Below are 22,680 nucleotides of genomic sequence, written 5' to 3' on the forward strand. Positions count from 1 at the left end.
CTTGATGTTTTTTAAATTTCAAGTGTCACTTTTCTTGACAGTTTTAAAACGTCAAGAAAAGCGACATTTTTTACACTGATTTCCTTAACGTTTTTAAAACGTCAAGAAATACTGTCTTTGTAGTAGTGAAAAAAACGACAAGGGAAGGTGTATGATTTATTATTGAAGCGGTGAGAGGAATTCTAAAAAGAAAGTGAATAAGAATAGTGGGTTGAACCATCAAAGGGTATGAACACAGAAGGAGAAGCAACCCCTTAAAAAAATCGAATGAGGCCCTTAAAAAAATTAGATGAAGAAAAACCTCTTTCAAGCAAGATATGTAACGTGCTAATCGAAAATCAAACCAAAAAAACTGAATGGAAAAAACCCTGAAAATGAGTAGATTTAACGTGAAACTGGAAACCGGAACCAAGAAATCAAAAGAAAAAAAAAAACCCTAACAATGAGCAGATTTAACATGCATATCGTTTCGAAACCAAAAAATCAAATGAACAAAAAAAACCAACAATGAGCAGATCGCAGACCGAAACTTGAAGCCAAAAAATAAAATGGAGAAAACCCAAACAATGAGCAAATTTAGCATGTTTATCGAAAATCAAAACCAAAAAAAACTGAATGAACCAACACATCTACAAAAAAAAAACCCTAAACCCTAGTAGATCTAAAAGAAACTTAAAACAGTTGTAGAAGAAGAGACAAAGAAGAGAAAAGAGGGACTCAACAAAAAGAACATAAATATGATGAAATCTTATGAAAAATAACAACCCATCCAAGCGAGTGAGAAGCAAACCTGAAGAAAAGAAACAGATGAGATGAAGGAGGACGCATCAGACAGAGAGAGAAGAGAGAAGACAACATAGACCAGATTAATGTGAAGATATGCATGAATGAAAGAGAGAAGCTGCAGAGTAAATGAGGGAATTGGATGGAGAGTAAATGGAAACATGTGAAAATGACGAGTAAACGAACAACCAAACATCCGGTGGGTTTTCTTGGCCCACCCAACCCAATTCGGTATGGATTGCCAAATGATTTTCCTTTTTTTTTTTTTTTTTGAAGGAACGTAAATGATTTGATTTGTTATTAAATTCTTGTTTTATGAACGTGTTGGATCGAAAGGTAAGCATGTCACGTAGGAGAAATGGATGTTTGTTTGCTCCTGATTTTGGTTTGCAAGTTTATTTTAAAATTTGTGCTTGTTTATTCTTGATTTATTTATTATGATTTTCATTTCTTTTAATGTGGACATTAGAGTTCTTTACTATTTTTTAAAATATATATATATATATATATATATATAAATAAGTAAATAAGAATAAAAGCAAAACTTTTAGGCATTCTTGGTTAATCATTTAGTTTTTTGTTTTTCGAAAATTAAGCCTATAAACACATCTTCTTTTGTTGATGTATTTTTTTTTGCTAAATTTTAAAAAATCAAGTCAAGTTTTGAAAACTGAAAAAATGTAATTTATTTATTTATTTATTTATTTTTGAAACTTTGACTAAGAATTTGAGTCTTTGACTTAATTTTCAAAATTTGACTACGGTTTTGACAACACTAATACAACAAATAAAACATAAAAAGTAATGAAACGGAAGTAGTGTTTATAGAATTAATTATTAAAAAAAACTACAACCAAAACAATGAAATGGAAGTAATGTTTATGAATCATTTTTTGTTAAAAAGAAAAAAGCTGATAAGAGAAATAGAAAATTTTAAAGTTTGATTTGGAAAAACAGCAAAGATGTTTCAAAATTATAAAAATAGAAAATGAATTTATATGATAGAAAATATGAATTAATAAATGACAAAATTACCCTAAAACAACACAATTAAGTACAATCGAGAATGTAAAGATACATTGCTTCAAAAAAATCCGAATACCACAAATACACCCTACCTAAATATCCTAGAACCACAAATACATAGGATCTAAACTTTCCATAAGCAAAAATTAAAAACCACTCAATATGGTTCTTAACACTTTCAGTTGCCTATAAAACATGTGTATGCGAGGGCGATAACGACCAGGCGGTGGGGGTCATTAGAAACTTATGGATATCTAAAACGAAGGACTTCCTCTAAGGTGAGAAAGGGCAAAGTTGATTGTATCAGTAGTAAATGAGTATTTGAAGGAATTGAAACTTTAAGACGATGTGATTATTGGAAATATGATTGCGTTTTGAAACCAAACCAAGGGAGTTTCATCGTCTTCATTCCATATGACCATTTTGTTCATAGAATTTTGAAAGTCAACTTTAAATACTATCAATTTCATAACATCATTGTTGAAAACAATGTTCAAAGTAAAAACAAAAGCAGGAAACATGTGAGCGAGCAAAAAAGGTTGGTGATCTAGTAAGGGTAGTCGTCAAAAGCTAGCTAAGATGATGGAATTCAGAAAGGGTTGCTAAATCAACTATTGTAGACATGAGATTGAGAAACAGAAAAAGATATTTTAGGGGCGGCTAAGTGAAGAAGATGAAGAAGATGAAATTTAGGTTTTTTTGTTATCTTATTTGAATAATGATGATGATGATGATGATGATGATGATATTAATATTATTAATAAACTGAACAAAAAATACATATATATTTACATATACACACATGTTTTAAACATTTAAAGTTGAATTCTCATTTATATATTTCTTTTTAAGGACAAACAACCATTTTTTAGTGTTTCTATATGAAAAATTGAAATTGTCAAAAATATGAAAAAAAAATCAAATTAATTTGTTATATGTATAAAATAATGAAAAATATTTAGATATAATTGAATTTGTAACAAACATTTAAACAAATCAAATTTAGTTAGATAAAATCACATTTGATAATAAAAGTAAATTCAAATATAAGCTGGATAGAAAAATCAGGAAATTTTGGTTTATTGTGATTAATTCAATAAGTAGTTAGATACAAGGGAATTTTTTTAAATAAAAAAATCCCAAAAATATTTACATTTTATAGCAAAATATTTCAAAAGTGTGTACTTTTGAAATATTTTGCTATAAAATGTAAATATTTTTAAATATTTTTTATATTTAAAAAGACCCCTAGATACGATCAAATTTGATAATAAAATATAAATTCAAATATAATTTGGGGAGAAAAATCAGGAAGGGAACTTGATTATTTACAATTATACTATATTCATAATTTTCTTTAACAATTACATTGTATTTATAACTCAATCAACCACAAAACTTGTGGAAGAAGCCTAACTCGTTGTAGAGGCATGGGAAAAATAGTAAGATCGCAAAAGTGAATACTTATTTGTTTGTCAAAAAACAAATTAATGGTACAATAATATAATAAGATGATAATGAATAAAAGGTGATTAAAAAATACAAAAAATGATAAAATTTATGAAATATACAGTTTGTTAGATGATAATATGTATAGAATATTAAGTAAAATTCTAATTATGATAAAAAAAAATTTAATGTGATTTAAAATAATAAAAATAAATAAATAATGTAAAATCTAAAGATATATTATAAATTAAGTTCAAAATGGTGATAAACAAATTAAATACTGATTAGTTCTGAATATTTTTTAAAAGTGGTTATATCAAATCAAAACATGATATAAAACAGCCAATTCAAAATTTAAAATGGGAGAACAATTTAAAATGGGAGAACAATCTGGCTCCCTTGAATCGTTAGATTGAAGTCTCATAACCAACAATTCTACTTACGGTGTATTTCTATTGAGAATTGATATACGGTCTCATAATAGGCAATTCCATTTAAACTGGATTTCAATTGAGAATTTATACACGGTATAACAATTACACAGTACTCGAAAAAAATGTTAATCAACCATCCTAGGGGCGATTTGGGGATTAAAAAATATATGTCATGTGTGTGGTACGCTTTCGCTAAAAATCGTATTATTTCCCTTTTTTTGACAAGGCACCCCCTGATTTTGCTATTTCCTTCAATTTTCCTAAAAAAGAAACTACATATCAAATGACTATTAAAATGGGGCTAACACATCATTTTCTTAAAAGAATTATTAAAAATTTAATACATTTTCAAAACTTATTTTCATAATTTTTTTAATATTTTAATATATAAGAATTAATAAAATTTTCGAACAAAAATATCTTTTGTGGTTGGTGACTAAAGAGAGAATAAGGACTGAATTTTTTTTTTCCATATCTACGAAGCACCTATAATGTTGGAGAGAGAAAATATATTTATTATATAGTATTATTAGTTGGAGAAAGAAAATATATTTATTATATAGTATTATTAGTTGGAGAGAAAATATATTTAATATGTTTTTATTTTTCATTTAATCCTTTTAATGTATCCAACAACTGGTTTTCTTAGAGGATTCATGTTATTTTTAAATAGACATTTGAATATTGTATTAAATTTTTGCAAATGTTCTAAACAATATATGAAATATATTGGTAAATATATTTGATATGTACTCAAATACAATTGGCAACTTGTTGAATCTGACGGATTCATTATTATTTTTAAATATACCTTAGGACATTGTATTATATGTTTGCAAATATTCTAACCAATATATGAAATATAAAATGTACTAAAATAGATTGTTCTACCATTCGAAAATTTTGATACTTAATGTTTAATATAAATCACAGTATATATCATAAATTTCATTTATATAATAGTATATATCATTAATTCATAATAGTTGGATATAAACAAAAATATCTACCACAAAATATGAATCACATATGGACACAACAACATAATTCATAGTATATATCATAATATTGTCAACTTAAATCATAGTAAATATCATATATCACAGTATATAGCATAATCAGATATATATAGAGAGAGCTAAAAAAAAAGATCTTTGTTTGCGTTCATCATCCATGCCCATCTGCTACCATTTGATCATTCATCACGTGCCCACCGCCGTCTAAGTCGTGTTACCATTTGTTGTCCAGTTGTTCGTCATCCGCTTCGAAGTCGTCGTTCGTCGTTCGCTCCACGTCGCGTTTGTCCAGTCTGAGTCCACCATCAGTATCTGTCTGCTCTAAGTCCAACATCGTTGTTCATTGTCCAGTTTCGCTCCAAGTTCGCCATCTACTATTTGTCCTAATGTGGTCGCTGGTGGGTTTTGAGAGAGAAATTGAAGAAGATGTAGAGTGTGTGGGAAAAGGGCTAAATAGAGAGGTTGTGTGAGAGAGAGTTGTTGAAGATGGAAAGTCTTCTATTATTATTATTTTTTTAAAAATATTTTGGTTTAATTGAAAAGATTTGAAAAATAATAAATAATTCTTAAAAGGGTGCATGACCTTGGTTTTTTTTTTTTTTTTTTTTTTTTTTTAAAGAATAGGTGATATTATTATACAACAACAAGGGGATCCTATAGTCCGGGATCAATGCATCAAAGCAACAAAGTATAAACAAAGACAGGGCAAACAAACCAAAACAAAGCGCACAAGATAAGACCAGAACAAAACCAACACATAAAAGTAAACTCGCAAACAACCAGGGAGAAAGCCAGAGAAAAGAACCCAAAACCCCACAAATTAGGGACAACAGCAAAACAAAGGACAATATAAAGATCAAAAAGAAAAAACATCTGTAAACACACTAGATAAGACCAAGAAGGTCAACCCATCAGGAAGCAGCACGAGCACAAACCGTAGAGATCATAAGGTGAACCAGAGCTGACATCGGCCTCGGTCAACCTCCATGCAGTATCCTATTACGCTCATGCGAGATGTAGTATATGGAAGCACACTAGAAAACACGGAACAACTTACTATGCACCTCCTTACCCGACCTCACTCGGCACAACCAACTCAACTCTACAGCCCAACCTGCCCAACCCGCCACCCGATGCGACGAACCCAACCGATGCAACACCCCAGACCACACTTCTCTCTCAAACCCACAATCAAAAAATAAATGATCTCGCGACTCTACACCTCCCCCATACAGAAGGCACCCCCTGACAACACACCCCAACTCCTCAACCAATCCTGCGTACTCAACCTGTCCCTTACAGCTAACCACGCACAGAAGGAGTGACACGGAATACCATCCCCCGCCCATAAAATACCAGCTCAAGACACCCTAGGACGACGAGGACGCAAATTCTCCTATGCACTAGCGATAAAAAACTGACCACTAGCATTCAGCATCCAAACCCAATAATCTTCCTCTCTCATTCTAGGCCCCACTTCCTAAATAAGCCCCCCAGATCTCAAGCAGCTCCCAAGACACTGTGGGTCATCTCTAATCTCTCTCACCATCCATGAACTCCGAAAACCGCATCTTTAAACTACTCCTTGTATCATAAACCACCATAGACCCGTATGAATACAAAATCGCACCCCCGGTAGCCAAGGATTCCACCAAACAAAACAAGACCGACCATTGTCAACCATCAAACGAACTAGATGCTTGAATCTATCTCTACTATGCAAGATAACCTTTAAGCACCAAGATCTCTCAACCTCACTCCGAACAGCCCACAAAGATCGCCCACGTAAAACATACGCCTCCATCCATGTCACCTATAATGATCCCGATTTAATTAAGAGAAGCTAGATCAGCTTCATAATAGCAGCCTGGTTCCAAGAGGCCACATACTTCACACCCAACCCCCCTTCTCCCAACGATAAGCACACCTCATCCCACGCCACCCGTCCACCACCCTGACTCACTGCACTACCCTTCCATAAATAACTACGTAACAGACAATCAACTTCATAAGTTACACACGCAGGCAACACAAAGATGCTACACCAAAAAATCTGAAAGGATTGTAAAACAGACCTAACAAGCTGCAACCTCCCACCAAATGAGAGGGACTGCACTGCCCAACTTCTAATACGACCTATAATCCTCTGAATCAAAGGTGCACAATCCATAGCCCTCAACTGACCCGCCAATAAAGGTAAACCCAAATACCTAACAAGCAGCGAACCAAGAGAGAAACCTATAAATACAGCTAGTTTGTCTGCCTTCCCAGATTCCACACCCCCAACAAACATAGAACTCTTCCCAATATTTGCAACTAACCTAGACAACCCTGCCTCACAAACTTCAAAGAATCTCTCTCCGCTGCACAGAAAATCATTAAATCGTCTGCAAACACCAAATGAGTCAGGCCCACATGCTCACACCGATCATGAAACTTAAACCACACAGGAGATTTATTCAACAACCTAAATAAGACCTTCATCACCATCAAAAACAAAAAAGGAGACAACAGATCCTCCTGCCTTAACTCCTTCCTACCAGGAAAAAAACCCTTCAAGGGAATCCTTAATCATCACAAAGAACTTAGGCGAAGTAACAAAAGTCCTCACCCAACTAACAAACTGAAAGGGCGTCCCTATAGCCAACAACACATCAAACAAAAAATCCCAATTTACCGAATCGTACATCTTCTGAAGGTCTACCTTCAACACACAACGCGACTTCCCTTTGCCCTCCTTATAGCCCCCCATAAGCTTCTGACACAATAAAATGTTGTCGAAAATTGACCTACCCAGAACAAACGCAGACTGGTTGCCACTGATGAAAGCAAGCAACCACAACCGCAATCTCTCAGCTAAGATCCTCAAGATACACTTATACACAACATTGCAATAAGAAATAGGACGAAACTCTTCTATACGTTCAGCTCCCCGCCTCTTTGGGATAGAAGGAATAGCAGTAGAATTAACTCCACCAGGTAGGTAACTAGTCTAAAAAAAATCCAGCACGACGTCACAGAAATCATCCCCAACCACACTCCAAGCAGCTCTGTAAAAATCCACTGAAAACCCATTAAGCCCAAGAGCCTTCCTAGACTTCATCGAGAATAAAGTCTTCTGAATCTCCTCTCGACTCACTGGCCCACCAGTGCCTCCACCCCCTCTTTGGACCAGCTAAACTGCACAATATTCTCAATTTGGGTAGTAAGATCCCTATCCTCATAGGCTGAGGCCCTAAACAACCCTGAAAGAATTCTACCGCCACCCCTGCCACCCTGTCATGCACCGTCTGGCGAGTCCCCCTAGCATCAACGACCATAAATAAACCACTATAGCTGCGACGAGAACGAACATAGCAATGAAAAAAAGCTGTGTTCATATCACTTAACTCCAACCACCTCACCCTGGCCTTCTGTCGAAGCGACGCCTCCTCCAATCTCGCCACTAACCAGAACACCTCAGTGGTTTGAGCCACCTCTGCACACACCGATTCTAAAGTAGGATCCTTTTCTACCTCAGCCTGAGCAGCCTCCATTCTGCCTAGCCGGCCGCACCTCATCAGCTAACACAGAGATACGCCTACCAAACGATGCATGAAAAACCTGCTTCACTGCCTTTAAATTTCGCACAAAGCTAACCATGAAGACACAACCTCAGACTTTCTCCACATTGACCTGATAGTATCAATAAAACCCTCAGCCTCCGCCCAATAAGAAAATAACGAAACGTAGGAGGCGGCCTACTCCTCGTCTCCCCTGTAGAAACCAGAAGAGGGCTATGATTAGAAATCCCCCACTGACCAACCCTAACCTCTGAATACAGAAAAGCTATCTTCCACGCCTCATTAGACAAGCATCGATTCAACCGGTGCAAGATACTATTCTCCTGAAGTTTACTAGTCCTCCAAGTAAACCAATTATTGGTCACACCCAATTCAACGAGATCCGCCTCCAATAACGCCCCATCAAACTCCTCTATCTCCTTCAAGCTAGGGTAACCACCAAAATTCTTCGAACTATTACGAATAGCATTAAAATCCCCCAAAATAACTCCAGGAAGCTGCCACATGACACACACATCACTCAACTGAGACCACAAGTTCCTCCTCTCGCTCGCATGATTAAAGGCATACACAGCACCGATATGTACCCTAACACTAGATACAATATACACTAAGGTTCTAGAAATAAACTGCTCCCCACTGACATCAATAAAAAAATCATAGACACTTTTCCACCACATCACCCAGATCCTCCCAACTCCCCACACACTATAGCTACACACACAACTCCAAGCATCACCAAACCTACCTATCACTATATCAAAATTCTCGCGACAAACTCTCGTCTCAAGCAAACAGCAAAAAGTAACAGGGGAGAAAGCCAGAAAGTCTGCCACCACCCTACACTTGACAGGGTCATTCAACCCCCTAACATTCTAGGAACACCAAATCATGAACCTTGCAAGAAATCACACCTACTCCCTCCCATTGGGCCTTTACTCGAACTCCCAAACATCCTATCCATAACAGACAATGGATCAGGATCTACCTGCACTAGAGCCAAAGCCAACGAGTCTCCCTTCCCCCCCCCCCCCCCCCATCACATAAAACATCAAACTGATTACGATCATCAACATGCTTTACAAACTCCATAATTCTAGGGGACCCATAAACTACTCTGCTCCTCAAGGGTGCCGAACCCGGTGACCCACTTCCACCCCTATGCCTTACACCTCCTCTATCACGCCTATGGCAATTAACCATAGTAAACTCATCAGCACACCTCGTGCCCTTATTCCCATCCACTTGGTTAACTCCCCTCGCACCAATACCCAAATCTTGCTCCTTCTTCACACTTTCAATTCCCCTATTCTCCCTCAAACACCCCTCATTAACTACCACAATACATAACTTCTAACCCTTTTCTACACCCTATTTCTCACACACAGCCCCAGCATGCCCAAAGAAACCACAACAAGTACACCTACGAGGTTTTCGCTCATACACTACTGGAATAATAAACTCTTGGCCCCGCATTCTAACAGTGACTGAAGGGGGCATCAACAAATCACCATCCACCTGAACACAAACCTTCGCATACGATAAACTCCGGTTCTCATGTTTTAAAAAATTGTGTAATTAATTGATGGTTAGGGTCTAAATGGTAATGAGACCCTAATTTTTTTTTGTAATTTTGAAGAAAATTAGATATTTTTGTAAGTAATGAAAAACTTAGACATTACTGAAATATATGACGCTTATTAGAGTTTATATATTGTTATCCTTTTTTTAGATATTAATTTATTTGATAGATATAAAACTGAATTTTATATTTAACGAGTTTTCAATTTTATTTGTAGTAAGTTTCTTTTATTTATTTTTTTTTTTTAAAGAAAAGATAGAATATAATATATATAAGACATGGGAGACAAAATGTTGGAAATTTAAAGATTTATTCAACACAAAAATTGCAAACTAAAGAGTCTACCATTTAAAATAAAACAAAAACATTTTTATATTTTAAAGACCAAATAGATATGAGTTCATAAACTAAATTATTAATTGTTCACATGAGTAACAACTTTAATCATTACAGACTAAACTCACATATAGTATGTGTTGAATGAAAAATTTTAGCAAATCACAAGTTGTCACATCATCAGCAAAAGTCCGAGCCTATTGGAAAAATTATAAGTTGGATCAGGCCAAGTAATTAAAGTTCCTCGGACCCAACCCAATTCAAGCCCATAGTAAAATTTTGGGCCAAATTGAAGTTTAAGCCCAAGCCCAATTTGGGCCCAATAAAGCAATTGGGCCCAAGCCCATGTAAAGCCCATGAGAAACCTCTATAAATAGAGGTCTTACCTTTCATTTGGGAGGAGGTTGAAAGAATTAAAAGTCAAAGCTCTATGAAGATCTGAAGTTCTGAAGCTCTGAGGATTTGAAGAACACAGCTCCTTCAAAGCTTGAAGACCAGAAGACATACTAAAGCTCTGAAGATCAGAAGACATATCAAAGCTGTGAAGATCAGAAGACACATCGAATTTATAAAGATCAAAAGACATACTAAAGCTCTGAAGATCAGAAGGCATATTAAACCTCTGAAGATTTAAGCTCCCAAAATCCAAGTACTGAAGCTCATAATTCTTGAAACCCAACGCCCTCAAGCTCTAAAGTGCTGAAGACTAAAACTTGTCAAAGTTTCGAAGACTAAAATACTCAAATTCTAAAGAACCAAAGATCTAAACTATCTGAAGGTTTGAAGATTAGAATACTTCAACAAACTGACTGTATCTTCATAACCTATAAGCTAAAGATTCAATCTCCTCAAACTCGAAGGAAAGCTCACAAGTTAGTCCAAAATGATCAACAGGCTCAAAGATTACTCTAAGCGGGTCAGAAATTCTACACTCCAGAGAGCCTAGAGAGAATTCTTCCAATAACCAGAGAACTCTCTGACTCCTGAAGCTGACCATACCTGAAGACTAAAGTCTTTCAGAGATACAAGCATTCTTCCAAGACTTCAACTCCAAGATCATCACACGCTTCGCTTCCTCAAATCAAGCGTACGCATTCGACTGAGAGAGAATCAGAGGATCAAGTACCAGAGATCGAACCACATTGCATCAAATCAATATTAACATCAAAACCAACTCAAGTTCAATTCCACGAAACAAGTTTCTTCAGAAGCCTCGTGTGAGAACTAATCATCCAAGAAGATCAATAAGCCTAACGGCCGATCGTCCAAGAAGATCATCAAGCCCAAAGGCCGATCATCCAAGAAGATTATCAAACCCAAAGTTTGATCATCCAAGAAGATCAACAAGCCCAAAGGCCGATCATTCAAGAAGATCAACAAGCCCAAAGGCCAATCGTCTAAAAAGATCATCAAGCCCAAATGCCAATCATCCAAGAAGATTAACAAGCCCAAAGGCCAATTATTCAAGAAGATCAACCAGCTTAAAGATTATAGTTTATTTTTAAAGCATCAAAATATCATATATTAAAGATTATACTCACTTTCCACAAAATTAATACAAATACAAAGTTCAAGTTCCACGAAATAAATTTCTCTTGAAATCTCATGCGAACAGTATGTTTTAGCAACCAATAACTTTGTTGTTCAAATTTCTCCACTCATATTGTACTAAAAAGAAGTTTGATAAAGAAAAATATTTGCGTGCATTCATGGTTCTACCTATCTTTATACAGTCTCACTCAAATGCCCAATAACAAGTTTTCACTTAATAAGTTTTCTTTTAATTTTAGAAAAATATTTTAAAGGGAGATGCATGAATTTCTGAACCCTTCTACACCATTAAGTGTAAAACTAGGGTTATTTCTAAAAATAAATTAGAAAAATATAGCAATTTTGAAACAATTTGCAAAAATAGAACTTTCTGTCACCTGAGAACTAAAAGACAAAACCATCTCAAGAAATCGAAGATATTGATCTGTCTTAGCAAACTTCAAATCCCACCCCTTTAAAACTCTCCTCGTGTAGCCTCTCTTTCTAAAATATACTTTCATATGCAAATCTCTATTCTTCTCTCTTTCTTGCTCTTTATTATTTTCTTTTTGTATTTTTTTAAGGTTTTCTTTTTTGGGATTATTATTTTACTTATTTCTAATCTAATTTTTCCTTTATTTTTTTTCAATTTTTTTTATAAAAGATTTCTTTTATAAATTTCACTAATAATTTTTTCCTCCCATTTTCTCTCTTAACTTTACTTTACTTATATATTCATGAGGATGGGGATCAAGTTAAAAAATATGGTGTATTTTCAAATTATTGACAAAAATGGGGTACATGAAAAAGTATTTTTAAAAATAGATGGATGGAAAGTATTGACAAAAATATGGTAGTTTTGGTATGAAGGGAAATCGTGTACGAGGTACATGATTAACATTTAATCCAGTCAGCATCACGTCGGCTTAATTGGTTGACCGATCGCATAGAAACTCGTGGATCGGGTCCACGATTACCATAATCGTGGACTGGGTCCACAATTTTTTTTCTTTTATTTTTTTAAAAAATAGATTGACTAATTATTTTTTTTAATCGGAGATGTATAACAACATTAAGACTTTAGGATCAGGTCCACAAATTCATTCATTATTAAACTTAATTATATATTTAATTTACAATGAAAACATAATTATTCTGCACTCATATTAAAAAAAAAAAAAAAAGATGTCATGATACTACTCTTTAATTTGAAAATAGAAGTTTACATGAAATTTAAAGACGACCCCCCTGGCCCTTACCCAACATGAGGGTTGTCTTCATGTGCTTCTAAATTAACTTTACCCTGTTGTCGTTGTCGTCTACGACGAATACGTCTTCAATCAGTGGCAGTAACATTGAGTCATCTTGTTTGTTGAATAATACTTTCTATGTTGACCAATGTTTGGTGACACATTGAACCCAATTCTGGTAAGTTGTGCTGTACTGAATATTATTGTACATCTCCGATAAAATTATTTTGTACGATGAAAAAAATAAATATTAAACAATATTCATATCATATATTTGGAAAATGTCTGATTTTAAATCTCTTACCATGCAGTAATAGTAAGTGCCGTCAGGTATGATAAATCGCCTCATGATTGAATCGTACCAGAAAAAGTAGTCATTGGATACAGTTGGCCCATTTATTATTTCTCTATGTGCACAACGATCATGTCATCCATGCCAGTAGGATATATATTCCGTGTGAATTCGACGCCAGTCTTGGTCGTGCTTATCTCTCAAATCAATCTGGTGTAGTGTTGGGAGTGTATAGAACAACGAATGTATCGTTTGTCGCAGACCGAACTGTCTCAATACACGATTTGGATGACGCCACTCTACTATATGGAAGCATATAGGAGGGCTAACGGTCAACCAGATGTCTTCACCATCACGATAGTAATCAGGTAGTGATGACCAAATATCATGTGTGTATGGCGTCCAATTAATCTGACAAAAAAAAAGAAGATAAGTATACATCCAAAATGTTTTAAATATTCATTTATATATACATTTGTTACCTGATTGTGCATCAGTCTGTCAAATATTTTTCGGTATACTAGCAACATATTTGCTGACTGTTCAGAGATAGCTAATACAACATTCCATCTAAAATTATATAAAAAAAAATACAATTAATTTATATTCTTACATAAAATGGTAACGAAATATATAAATGAAATAATACCTGACACTAAGTGGACGATGAATTGGGACCTGTAACTGGACTTGTGGTGCTATAATTGGAAATCTATCTATAATTGGAAATCTATCATAAGCCCACTATAGTAGTATCAGCGACCCCGCTATTTCCAACGCTTGTATATTGGTAGCCCAACAAAGTTCTCTATAAAGCCATGCAAGACATGCACCACCCCATGAGTACGTACCAGCATGCTCGAAATCAGACAGTAGTGGGAAAAACATGAGATGTACTAGAGTATTTGACTTGTTAGCGAACAAAAATCCTCCAAAAAGCTACATAATGTATGCTCATGCATACCTACGTATCTTGATGTCGTTGGCATCAGGAGGTAATTCTGGAAACTGGGACGCCAACCACGAGATACTCAATCTTGAGCCTTTCAGATCATCTAATATAACGTCTAAGAGCTCGTCACAAACATTCTTCCAATCATATTGTAATGAACCTGTCAATGGTTCTCCGTCCATTCGTAACCCAAACTGAATGGCAACATCCTACAACGTAATTGTACATTCCCTACAAGGCAGGTGAAATGTGTGGGTTTCTAGTCTCAACGCTCAACTAATGCAGTAATGAGGTGCCAATCAAGTTGGATTAATCCAATTTGTGCGACCCTAGAAAACATGCCTGTTTAACCTAGGGAATAATACGCTGATCAAATGAGATAGTATATTGTGCAGATGCCTCCCTTCTCCGACAACTTAAAATTATGGTAGAAGAACTATCCCATATCGATTGTGAACGATGCGTATTTTGTTGATATAGTTGTACAGGATTAGAAGGACCAGACTCCATTACCTAAGAAGTTTAAATTACACTACATAATAAAATCCATCATATCACAAAATCTATTTCCTAAGAATGAATTAGATAAAATAAATTCATTACATAAAAAGTACAATTACATAAAATGAAACTATTACATAAAAAAATATAAGTACATAAAAGATAAAATTACATGAAAAATACAAGTGAAATAAAATAGTATATCCATGAATCATACATTTAATTCAACCCAAATGCAAACAAAATGATATATATATATGAAGATCATACATTTAAATCATGGATCCATAAACTATACATTTTCGAACTTGATCCTCATTTTTATAAACAAATACATATATTGGGAAAAATTAAAGAAAAAACTTTACCTAAGGTGGATGACGACAAAGATTGGAGACAGCAAGTGGTAGATCGGCTCACGGCGGCAGCAACAAGAGAAAAAGCTCACAGCCAGATGGAGGAAGAAAAGAGGCTACGGCGGTAATGGAAGGAAGAACAAACAACACGACAAAGAAATGCTTCAGATGGTTTTCGGATGGAGGAAGAAGAAGGCGTTGCGGTGTTTAATGGAGCACTAAGTCATGTACCCCGGTACACGACTTAGGGTAATCGTATACTCGGTACATGATTACCTCAGTCAACGCTGTATGACTGCCACATTGGCAGTCTGTGCGTGCCAAATCACCAGGCACTCATGTACTGGGTACACGATTTAAACGTAGTACACAATTAAAAAAAACCTATTTTTGTCATTATTTTTCGTCTAACCCTATTTTTTTTTAATAATTATTAAAATAACATTTTTTTAAAAAAAAAAATATGAGGGTGGATACATATTTTCCTTCTTTCCTTTTTTTTTTTTTTTTTTTTTTTTTTTTTACGGAAAATAAGATTTGTAAGCTATATCTTTACTTGCTAACCTTCCCAGTGACAGATCGGACCAAAGGTATTTTTGGGCTTCAAAGATGGGCCTAAAGATCGAGAATTTGGGCCTCTTCTGGTCCGGAAGCCCATTATGACAGATCGGCAGCGAAAAACCTCAGTTATCCGTCTGTTTGGCGAGAGAGAAAAACCAGAGATTTGGCTTTGCGGGGAAGAAAATGGCTCCGAAATCCAAAGACAAGCCAAAGGCATCTCCGTCTTCTCAGCCGCCTCCCCCCATCGAAGATCAATTCACTTCTCTGAACAGACATATCCAGCGTTCCGAATTTTCACAAGCCGTCAAAGTTGCAGATCAAAGTTAGTCTTCTTTTCTCGAACAATTTGTTCCATTTCTCTTTACTTTTTCATTCATGTAACTCACATCTGTTGAATTATCTCACAGTTCTTTCAATTGCTCCTGGCGACGAAGACGCCCTACGATGCAAAATCGTAGCCTTGATCAAGGATGATAGAATCGATAATGCTCTTTCAGCAATTCAATCTTCTCAGAACACTGACTTCAGCTTCTTCAAGGTAGAATGGATTTTACGAATTACCTAGGCTGTTTTAAAATGGATGAATCGAGCATTTTGGGGGAAATTGTTTGTTAGATTATATTTTTGAGGCACGTGGATCTCTTAGCCCATTTTTAGTGACTTCATGAAATTACTTGATGCAGCTGAAAACAGTAGTCAGAAGAAAATGAAACTAATAACTAATTAAACAAAATGCAACATTGTAATAATGAATTAAAATGGTAGAAGGATGCTTTCATTTTGTTTTGTTTCTGATTTTGTTGGGAGTGTTGAGCCTTCTGACTTTATCAACTTGACTGAAATTACGGTTAAGTAGCAAGAGAAGATATAGCTCGAGTACCTAAGATTAACATCTTCGTTCAACGTTGTCTTCTTGTTTACTTTAGATAAGCTTTTCAATCTGGATTGGTTGGCTTGCAGCTCTTGAAGTTAAGTAAAGAATAATATGTAAGCATAAAACTGATTGGATTTTCCAGGATCCTTCTAGTAGACTACATTGCAGTTGTTGGTTTGATGTAAATTTCAAACGAACTCACTGGTAAATGGGGATGTGAAACTAATGTCTTTTATCTATTGAGAGGAAAATGAAATTCGTCTAATTCAAATATTGAGAATTATGCTCCCTTAAATACAAAATAGCTCACATGTGCATACATGCACGGCAACAGTAAATAATGAGAAATAACAGTAAATACATATACCGTAATATCTTTTGTTCAACCTGTTTCTGTTTTAATTTATGTCTTTGTTCTGGTTTCTTTTCCTTGTCAAAATTAAGGAGTTTCCACTATCAAATTCTTAAAAAACCCTCAATTACTCTTTAAGACCAAACGAAACTTGATTTATTCTTTTTATCTTTTTTCTCTAGATTCGTGCAATCGTGTAAGTGTGCCCCCACACAACCAACTAACTCATTTTATGCTGTTTACATTTCTTTTTAAAAAATAGGCATACTGCCTATACAGGCAAAATAAGTTAGATGAAGCTTTGGGTTCCTTGAGAGACCAAGAGAGAAACTCAATGACGATGCTATTGGAATCCCAGATCTTATATCGTTTAGGAAAAATGGATGCTTGTGTGGACACTTATCAGAAGCTCGCAAAATCAAAGATTGATTCTTTAGAAATAAATTATGTTGCAGCTTTAACTGCAGCTGGGCGGGCCTCTGAAGTAAAAGGAGCCATGGAGGCTCTTAGGGTGAAAGCTACCAGTAGCTTTGAGTTGGCATATAACACTGCATGTTCCTTAGTTGACATGAACAAGTATACAGATGCAGAACAACTGTTATTGTCAGCTCGAAGGTAATATGTTTGTACATATTTGTTTATAAAAACAGTTCGTTTCTAGTTTTTGGTGTTCAATGGTAGCATGACAGACAATTGACTAAGTATTTGAGTTTCTAGTTTTTGGTGTTCAATGGTAGCATGACAGACAATGACCAAGTATTTGAGTATCAATTTACATACATATTTAACACTCTACTGTTACTAGTTGTTAGAAACGTTTTAAGTGGTTGTACTGCATCTTTCTTTTACTTGAAGTTCTTCATTTATCCTTAAAATTAGTTTTCCTTTAAACTAACGTTTCTGGTTCTACTTTGCATACTTTTATCAGAATTGGTCAAGAAACGCTCATGGAAGAGAATTTGCCTGATGAAGATATTGAGATTGAGCTAGCCCCAATAGCTGTCCAACTGGCATACTTGCAGCAGGTAACTTCATTGACAAAATGAATGTTTTTTACTTTTCCTTGAGCACTTGACGTATTCAATCATGTAATCCCAATTTATCTATTAATCAGCTTCTTGGTCACACGTCAGAAGCCTCTGAAGCTTACAAAGACATCATTAATCGAGATTTGGCAGATGAATCTTCGCTTGCAGTGGCAGTGAACAATCTTATTGCATTGAAAGGTCCAAAAGATATTTCCGATGGCCTTAGAAAACTCGATAAGCTAAAAGAGAAAGATGCACCAAACTTCCGACTTGCTCGTGGACTTGAACCAAAGATTTCTCAAAAACAAAGGGAAACAATATATGCAAATCGTCTCCTTCTCCTTCTCCATGCTAATAAGATGGATCAGGTTAATTTATATCCTGCATTTTCTTTTGAACTTTATACCTTTCTGCAATTTTGTGGATGCATAAATGTTTAAAATGAGCTATTGATTGGTGGGTTGAGATGCCCGGGTGCATCTCCTGATCTCGTGTCTTGTATTGTTCCCTTTTAAGTACACATCTCTTGTACTTTCTTTTTATGCATTAATAAAAAGTATGGTTTCTTTTCAAAAGAAAATGAGCTATTGATTGGTGGGAATAAAAATCTCGTTGTAGCTGCATATTGATTATTATTGTGCAGAAATTTTGTGGATTGAATCTGCTTGAAAGACCCCTTTTACATGTTCCAGGCTCGAGAAATGGTTGCAATGCTGGCAGAGATGTTTCCAAACAGCGTGACCCCTGTACTGCTTCAAGCGGCTGTATTAGTAAGAGAGAATAAAGCTGGGAAAGCTGAAGAAATTTTGGGTCAGTTTGCTGAAAATTTCCCAGATAAGTCCAAGTTGGTTCTCCTAGCAAGGGCGCAGGTTGCTGCTGCTGCAGGCCATCCTCATATTGCATTCGAGTCCCTTTCTAAGATACAGGATATTCAGCATATGCCTGCCACCATTGCCACACTTGTGTCTCTCAAAGAACGTGCTGGAGATATTGATGGAGCGATTGCCGTGCTCGACTCTGCAGTCAAATGGTGGTCAAATGCCATGATTGAAGACAACAAGCTTGATGTTGTATTGCAGGAAGCAGCTTCCTTCAAGCTAAAGCATGGCCGCGAAGAAGATGCTGCCAAATTATACGAAGAGCTTGTTAAAAGTCATGGAAGTATAGAAGCATTGGCTGGATTAGTCAAGACAGTGGCTCGTGTTGATATTAAGAAGGCAGAAACTTATGAGAAGCAATTGAAGTCGTTACCAGGGTTGAAGGAGGTTGATGTGGAGAATCTGGAGAGGACTTCTAGAGCAAAACATGTTGAGAGTGCTGCTGATCTTGGAGCATCTGATGCATACATGGTGGATAAAAACAAGACCAAATCAAAGAAAAAGAGAAAGAGAAAGCCAAGATATCCTAAAGGTTTTGATCCTGCAAATCCAGGTCCTCCCCCTGATCCAGAAAGGTGGCTTCCTAGGAGAGAGAGATCGAGCTATAGACCCAAGCGAAAAGATAAGAGGGCTGCCCAGGTGAGAGGTTCCCAAGGTGCAGTGGTTAGAGAAAAACACGAAACTGGTGTCTCTGGAGCCAGTTCCAACAATGCAAATTCGAAATCTAACCAAGCAACGAGTTCGAAAGGGACCAACCAAAACACGGGCTCTGAACAATCCAAGCATTCATCAAAGTCTTCGAAAAAGAAGTCTAGGAATTAAACTAAGAAATCCTGGTTCAAATTTTGGGATTCTTTTTTCTTGGAGAATCTGGTATTTGAACAATTTATGTTATATGTTTTAGTGAGCATTCTAAATACTTTATCACAACATCAGCGACAGTTTTTTTTGAATCAAGATCCAACGATTTTAACAGTGGAATTCAACATGTTTATGAGACCCACTTCAATTCTGTAGCTTTTGAGTTAAATCTTATTCTCAGGATGTTGCTTGAACTGGGAGACAAGATTTCCATAGAAGTTTCAGCTTGAATTACTTGAAGGAAACTTCGTAGCTTGCATGTGGAGGAGATGCTTCTTCGTGCAATGCAAGAAAGAAAAGGTCTGACTTGACTCCCAAGTTGCGACTGAGAAAGCTTTGATATATTTAATACATTAATTGATAATTGCATTATGTTTTATGGTTTTTCTTTTTTGTTTTTTTACATTATGTGAGATGGAGATTGAACTTCAAACCAAAAGATTTATGCTAGCTTTTATAGCTTGTTTTTACCAATTCTTGAGAAAGTTTAGTCCATTCAAAGTTTTTTTGAGTCTTTTAATATGACAGCTTGATCTCAAATTTTAAGAGGGTATCTCTGTTCCTTGCATGAATATTAGGGGTGAAAACGGTTCGATTCGATTTGACCAAATTGAACCGAATCGAATTTTCTAATATGTGAAATCTAATCGAATCGATTTATTGGTTCAAATCGAACCGAATCAAACCATATATATGTGGTTCGGTTCGGTTTCAAATTCGTTTTTGGTATTTTTGAAAAATTTATGTTATATTTTTTTAAATTAAAAAATGGTTTGATTTGGTTCGGTTTTTAATTTGGTTTTGTTCTTTAAATTAAGAACGGTTCGGTTTTAAATTCGGTTTTACTCTTTTTACATATATATATATAGTTAAAAACGGTTTGGTTCGGTTTCAAATTCGATTTTCGAAATCGAACCGAATTAATTTGATTTCAAAATTTCTTCAAATCAGTCCGAACCATATTTTTCGGTTTCATTGAGTTTTCAGTTCGGTTCGATTTTTGTGGTATAAATGGCTACCATTAATGAATATGATTAATATTTTATTATTTCAATTAAAAAAGAAAGCTTGGGATTTGACTACCTCATCAAAAACAAAGGACCATTTTTTTTTTTTTTTGTTTGTATTGAAATTGATCGGAGAAAATTCAAGACAGATGAGAAAATGGGACCCTTTACCTACCTATTGGATTTGCTATGGAAACAATTGAGCAAATACCATTCAAACTATGCCAATCTTATCCTCCAAGTTATCCCAACAGAATCTCTTCCAACTTCTGTCTATATTTATTAAAATAACCAACTTTTCTTACCCAACCAAATTTAGTTTGTCTGAGTTTACTTTATTTTTTGGATTGAATTTTTCCAATTGTTTTCCATTTTACACAACTACCCTTTTCATCCATATTTTTCATGCATACTTTGCTAGAATATGATAATACCAATAACTGCCCATATATATATATATATATATAAAATGCTATATCTGTAAGGAATCTTTCTTGCAAACTTATTACGACGTTAATTTCTAAATAATGTAGTGTTAGGTAAGATAAAAGAAAAAGTAAATAAAATTAGAAAACCCATAATTGTTCCTCAAAAAAAGAAAAAAAAGACCCCATAATTGACCATGATTCCATTGTCAAACTTCAATAGGTTTTAATAAAAGTGTTTCCATCTCTTTCTAAATTGAGATTTTTCAAAGGAAGGATGTATGCCAATTACTATGGAGCTAAGTGTCACTATCACACTTGAAGTATTGTGACCCCAACATTGTAGACAGTATAGTGGTGACACCCAAGTGTCAACACATCAGGCAAAGACTGAGGGTCGAGAGAACTGTCGTGATGTAACCGAGGAGGACCGTGCATCATCCAATACACCAAGTTAAATTGGCAAGCATGCCAGGTTGAGCAACAAGTAAGAAGACAAACATTAGTGTCATCAATGTTGTCAGTGACAAACTCAGTAGGGACCATATGGAACCCCGAGCCATGACATCGGGTTTCGTAGTAAGTTTTGACGATCGGCTTCGAAGTTAGATGCTTATTGATGAAATATGCAAGTACGTTGAATTTCATGTCGATCGGAGCTTAAATGGATGCTATACATTGGCGAGTGACTCCTAGCCAAATCAATGTCAAAATAGGCCAGTAGAGCACAGTAAGTGTTATAATACCTCGACAAGCCTTAATAAGTGCCTGAATCACCTGGTAAGCCCCAATATAGTGTTTATGCTTGTTTTGAACCAACGAAGGGTTCAAACTCATCCAAGTAATATTCCAAATCGATGTAGAAATATGCTTTTGGGAACAAAGATGATGTAGAGAGATGCAATGTTGCATTGTGATGGCCTTAACCTAATATATGAGCAATAGTGAGCCTCATAACTTGGCTTGGAGTAGAGGTAAGTCGGTTAGAGTTCGCGTATGAGGGAAAATACATATACAGACGATGTGTATGACTGAATAAAGTTCAGCTTCGCAAGAGTTAAGTTCGGTTGAGGATGAAAGATTCTCGCTTAAGGTCCAAAGAAGCTTTAAAGAGTCGAGCAAAAAGTAGATTGATACTTAAGTTTCCTTTAAGATTGATTATGATCGAGTATAAATTATGGTACCACATAGTTGGAGAAATACGATCATGACACTAAGCTCACTTTGGCATTTTTTTACTTAATTTAACAAGTTAGTCTACATACTCAAAGTTATACTAGTTATATGTTAACGATCAATGAAAAAAACCAAAATAAAAAATAGATATTTATAATTTTCAAGATTCTAACGCATTTATTTTATATAAACGTTTTAAAACTGATGTGTATTTGACAATTTCTTTTAGAAAATTTACAATTTTATTTTAATATAAACTTTTAAACTTTAAATTTTAGATTATACCATACTTTTTTTTAATCAATACTATTGTGGTTCCTATACTTTGAAATTTGTTCAATTTTAGTCAATGTACTTTCAAGAAATCTTAAATTTAGTCTCTCTTACTTGTTTATGGTTGATTTCTAATATATATATATATATTTTTTGTTATTTATTAACATTTTCA

General features: G+C 35.1%; 2 protein-coding genes across 2 annotated transcripts; one reads left to right on the top strand and one right to left on the bottom strand.

Annotated features, from left to right (window-relative positions):
• Positions 1-4,922: 4,922 nt before the first annotated feature.
• LOC150035304 (uncharacterized) lies at positions 4,923-8,244 on the bottom strand. The gene is made up of 8 exons (XM_090315301.1): positions 7,969-8,244; positions 7,743-7,883; positions 7,261-7,700; positions 6,784-7,071; positions 6,636-6,693; positions 6,448-6,521; positions 5,823-6,010; positions 4,923-5,029 (listed from the first exon to the last, which is right to left on the bottom strand). Exons 1-8 carry the CDS (start codon positions 8,242-8,244, stop codon positions 4,923-4,925), a joined length of 1,572 nt encoding a protein of 523 aa, XP_090171427.1.
• Positions 8,245-15,669: 7,425 nt separating this feature from the next.
• On the top strand, positions 15,670-19,744 carry LOC120081725 (uncharacterized). Its single transcript, XM_039036823.2, has 6 exons — positions 15,670-15,953; positions 16,039-16,169; positions 17,120-17,472; positions 17,786-17,882; positions 17,972-18,253; positions 18,578-19,744. The coding sequence occupies exons 1-6, from the start codon at positions 15,815-15,817 to the stop codon at positions 19,583-19,585; spliced, it is 2,010 nt and encodes a 669-aa protein (XP_038892751.1). The 5' UTR covers positions 15,670-15,814; the 3' UTR covers positions 19,586-19,744.
• Positions 19,745-22,680: the final 2,936 nt, after the last annotated feature.

The sequence above is a fragment of the Benincasa hispida genome, chromosome 7, assembly GCF_027475165.1.
Source record: "Benincasa hispida cultivar pf3 chromosome 7, pf3_genome.v1.1, whole genome shotgun sequence".
In the NCBI taxonomy this organism is placed as follows: domain Eukaryota; kingdom Viridiplantae; phylum Streptophyta; class Magnoliopsida; order Cucurbitales; family Cucurbitaceae; genus Benincasa; species Benincasa hispida.

What these genes read in the sequence shown, in the direction of transcription:
- LOC150035304 (XM_090315301.1), bottom strand. Translation starts at nt 8,244, where the DNA reads ATGGAGGCTGCTCAGGCTGAGGTAGAAAAGGATCCTACTTTAGAATCG. An exon ending in ATTAAGGATTCCCTTGAAGG is followed by an intron (nt 7,072 to 7,260) that starts GTTTTTTTCCTG and finishes TTTTCTGTGCAG; the next exon opens with CGGAGAGAGATTCTTTGAAG. An exon ending in GACGGGTGGCGTGGGATGAG is followed by an intron (nt 6,522 to 6,635) that starts GTGTGCTTATCG and finishes GGATCATTATAG; the next exon opens with GTGACATGGATGGAGGCGTA.
- LOC120081725 (XM_039036823.2), top strand. Translation starts at nt 15,815, where the DNA reads ATGGCTCCGAAATCCAAAGACAAGCCAAAGGCATCTCCGTCTTCTCAG. An exon ending in CTGACTTCAGCTTCTTCAAG is followed by an intron (nt 16,170 to 17,119) that starts GTAGAATGGATT and finishes TTTAAAAAATAG; the next exon opens with GCATACTGCCTATACAGGCA. An exon ending in CTGTTATTGTCAGCTCGAAG is followed by an intron (nt 17,473 to 17,785) that starts GTAATATGTTTG and finishes TACTTTTATCAG; the next exon opens with AATTGGTCAAGAAACGCTCA.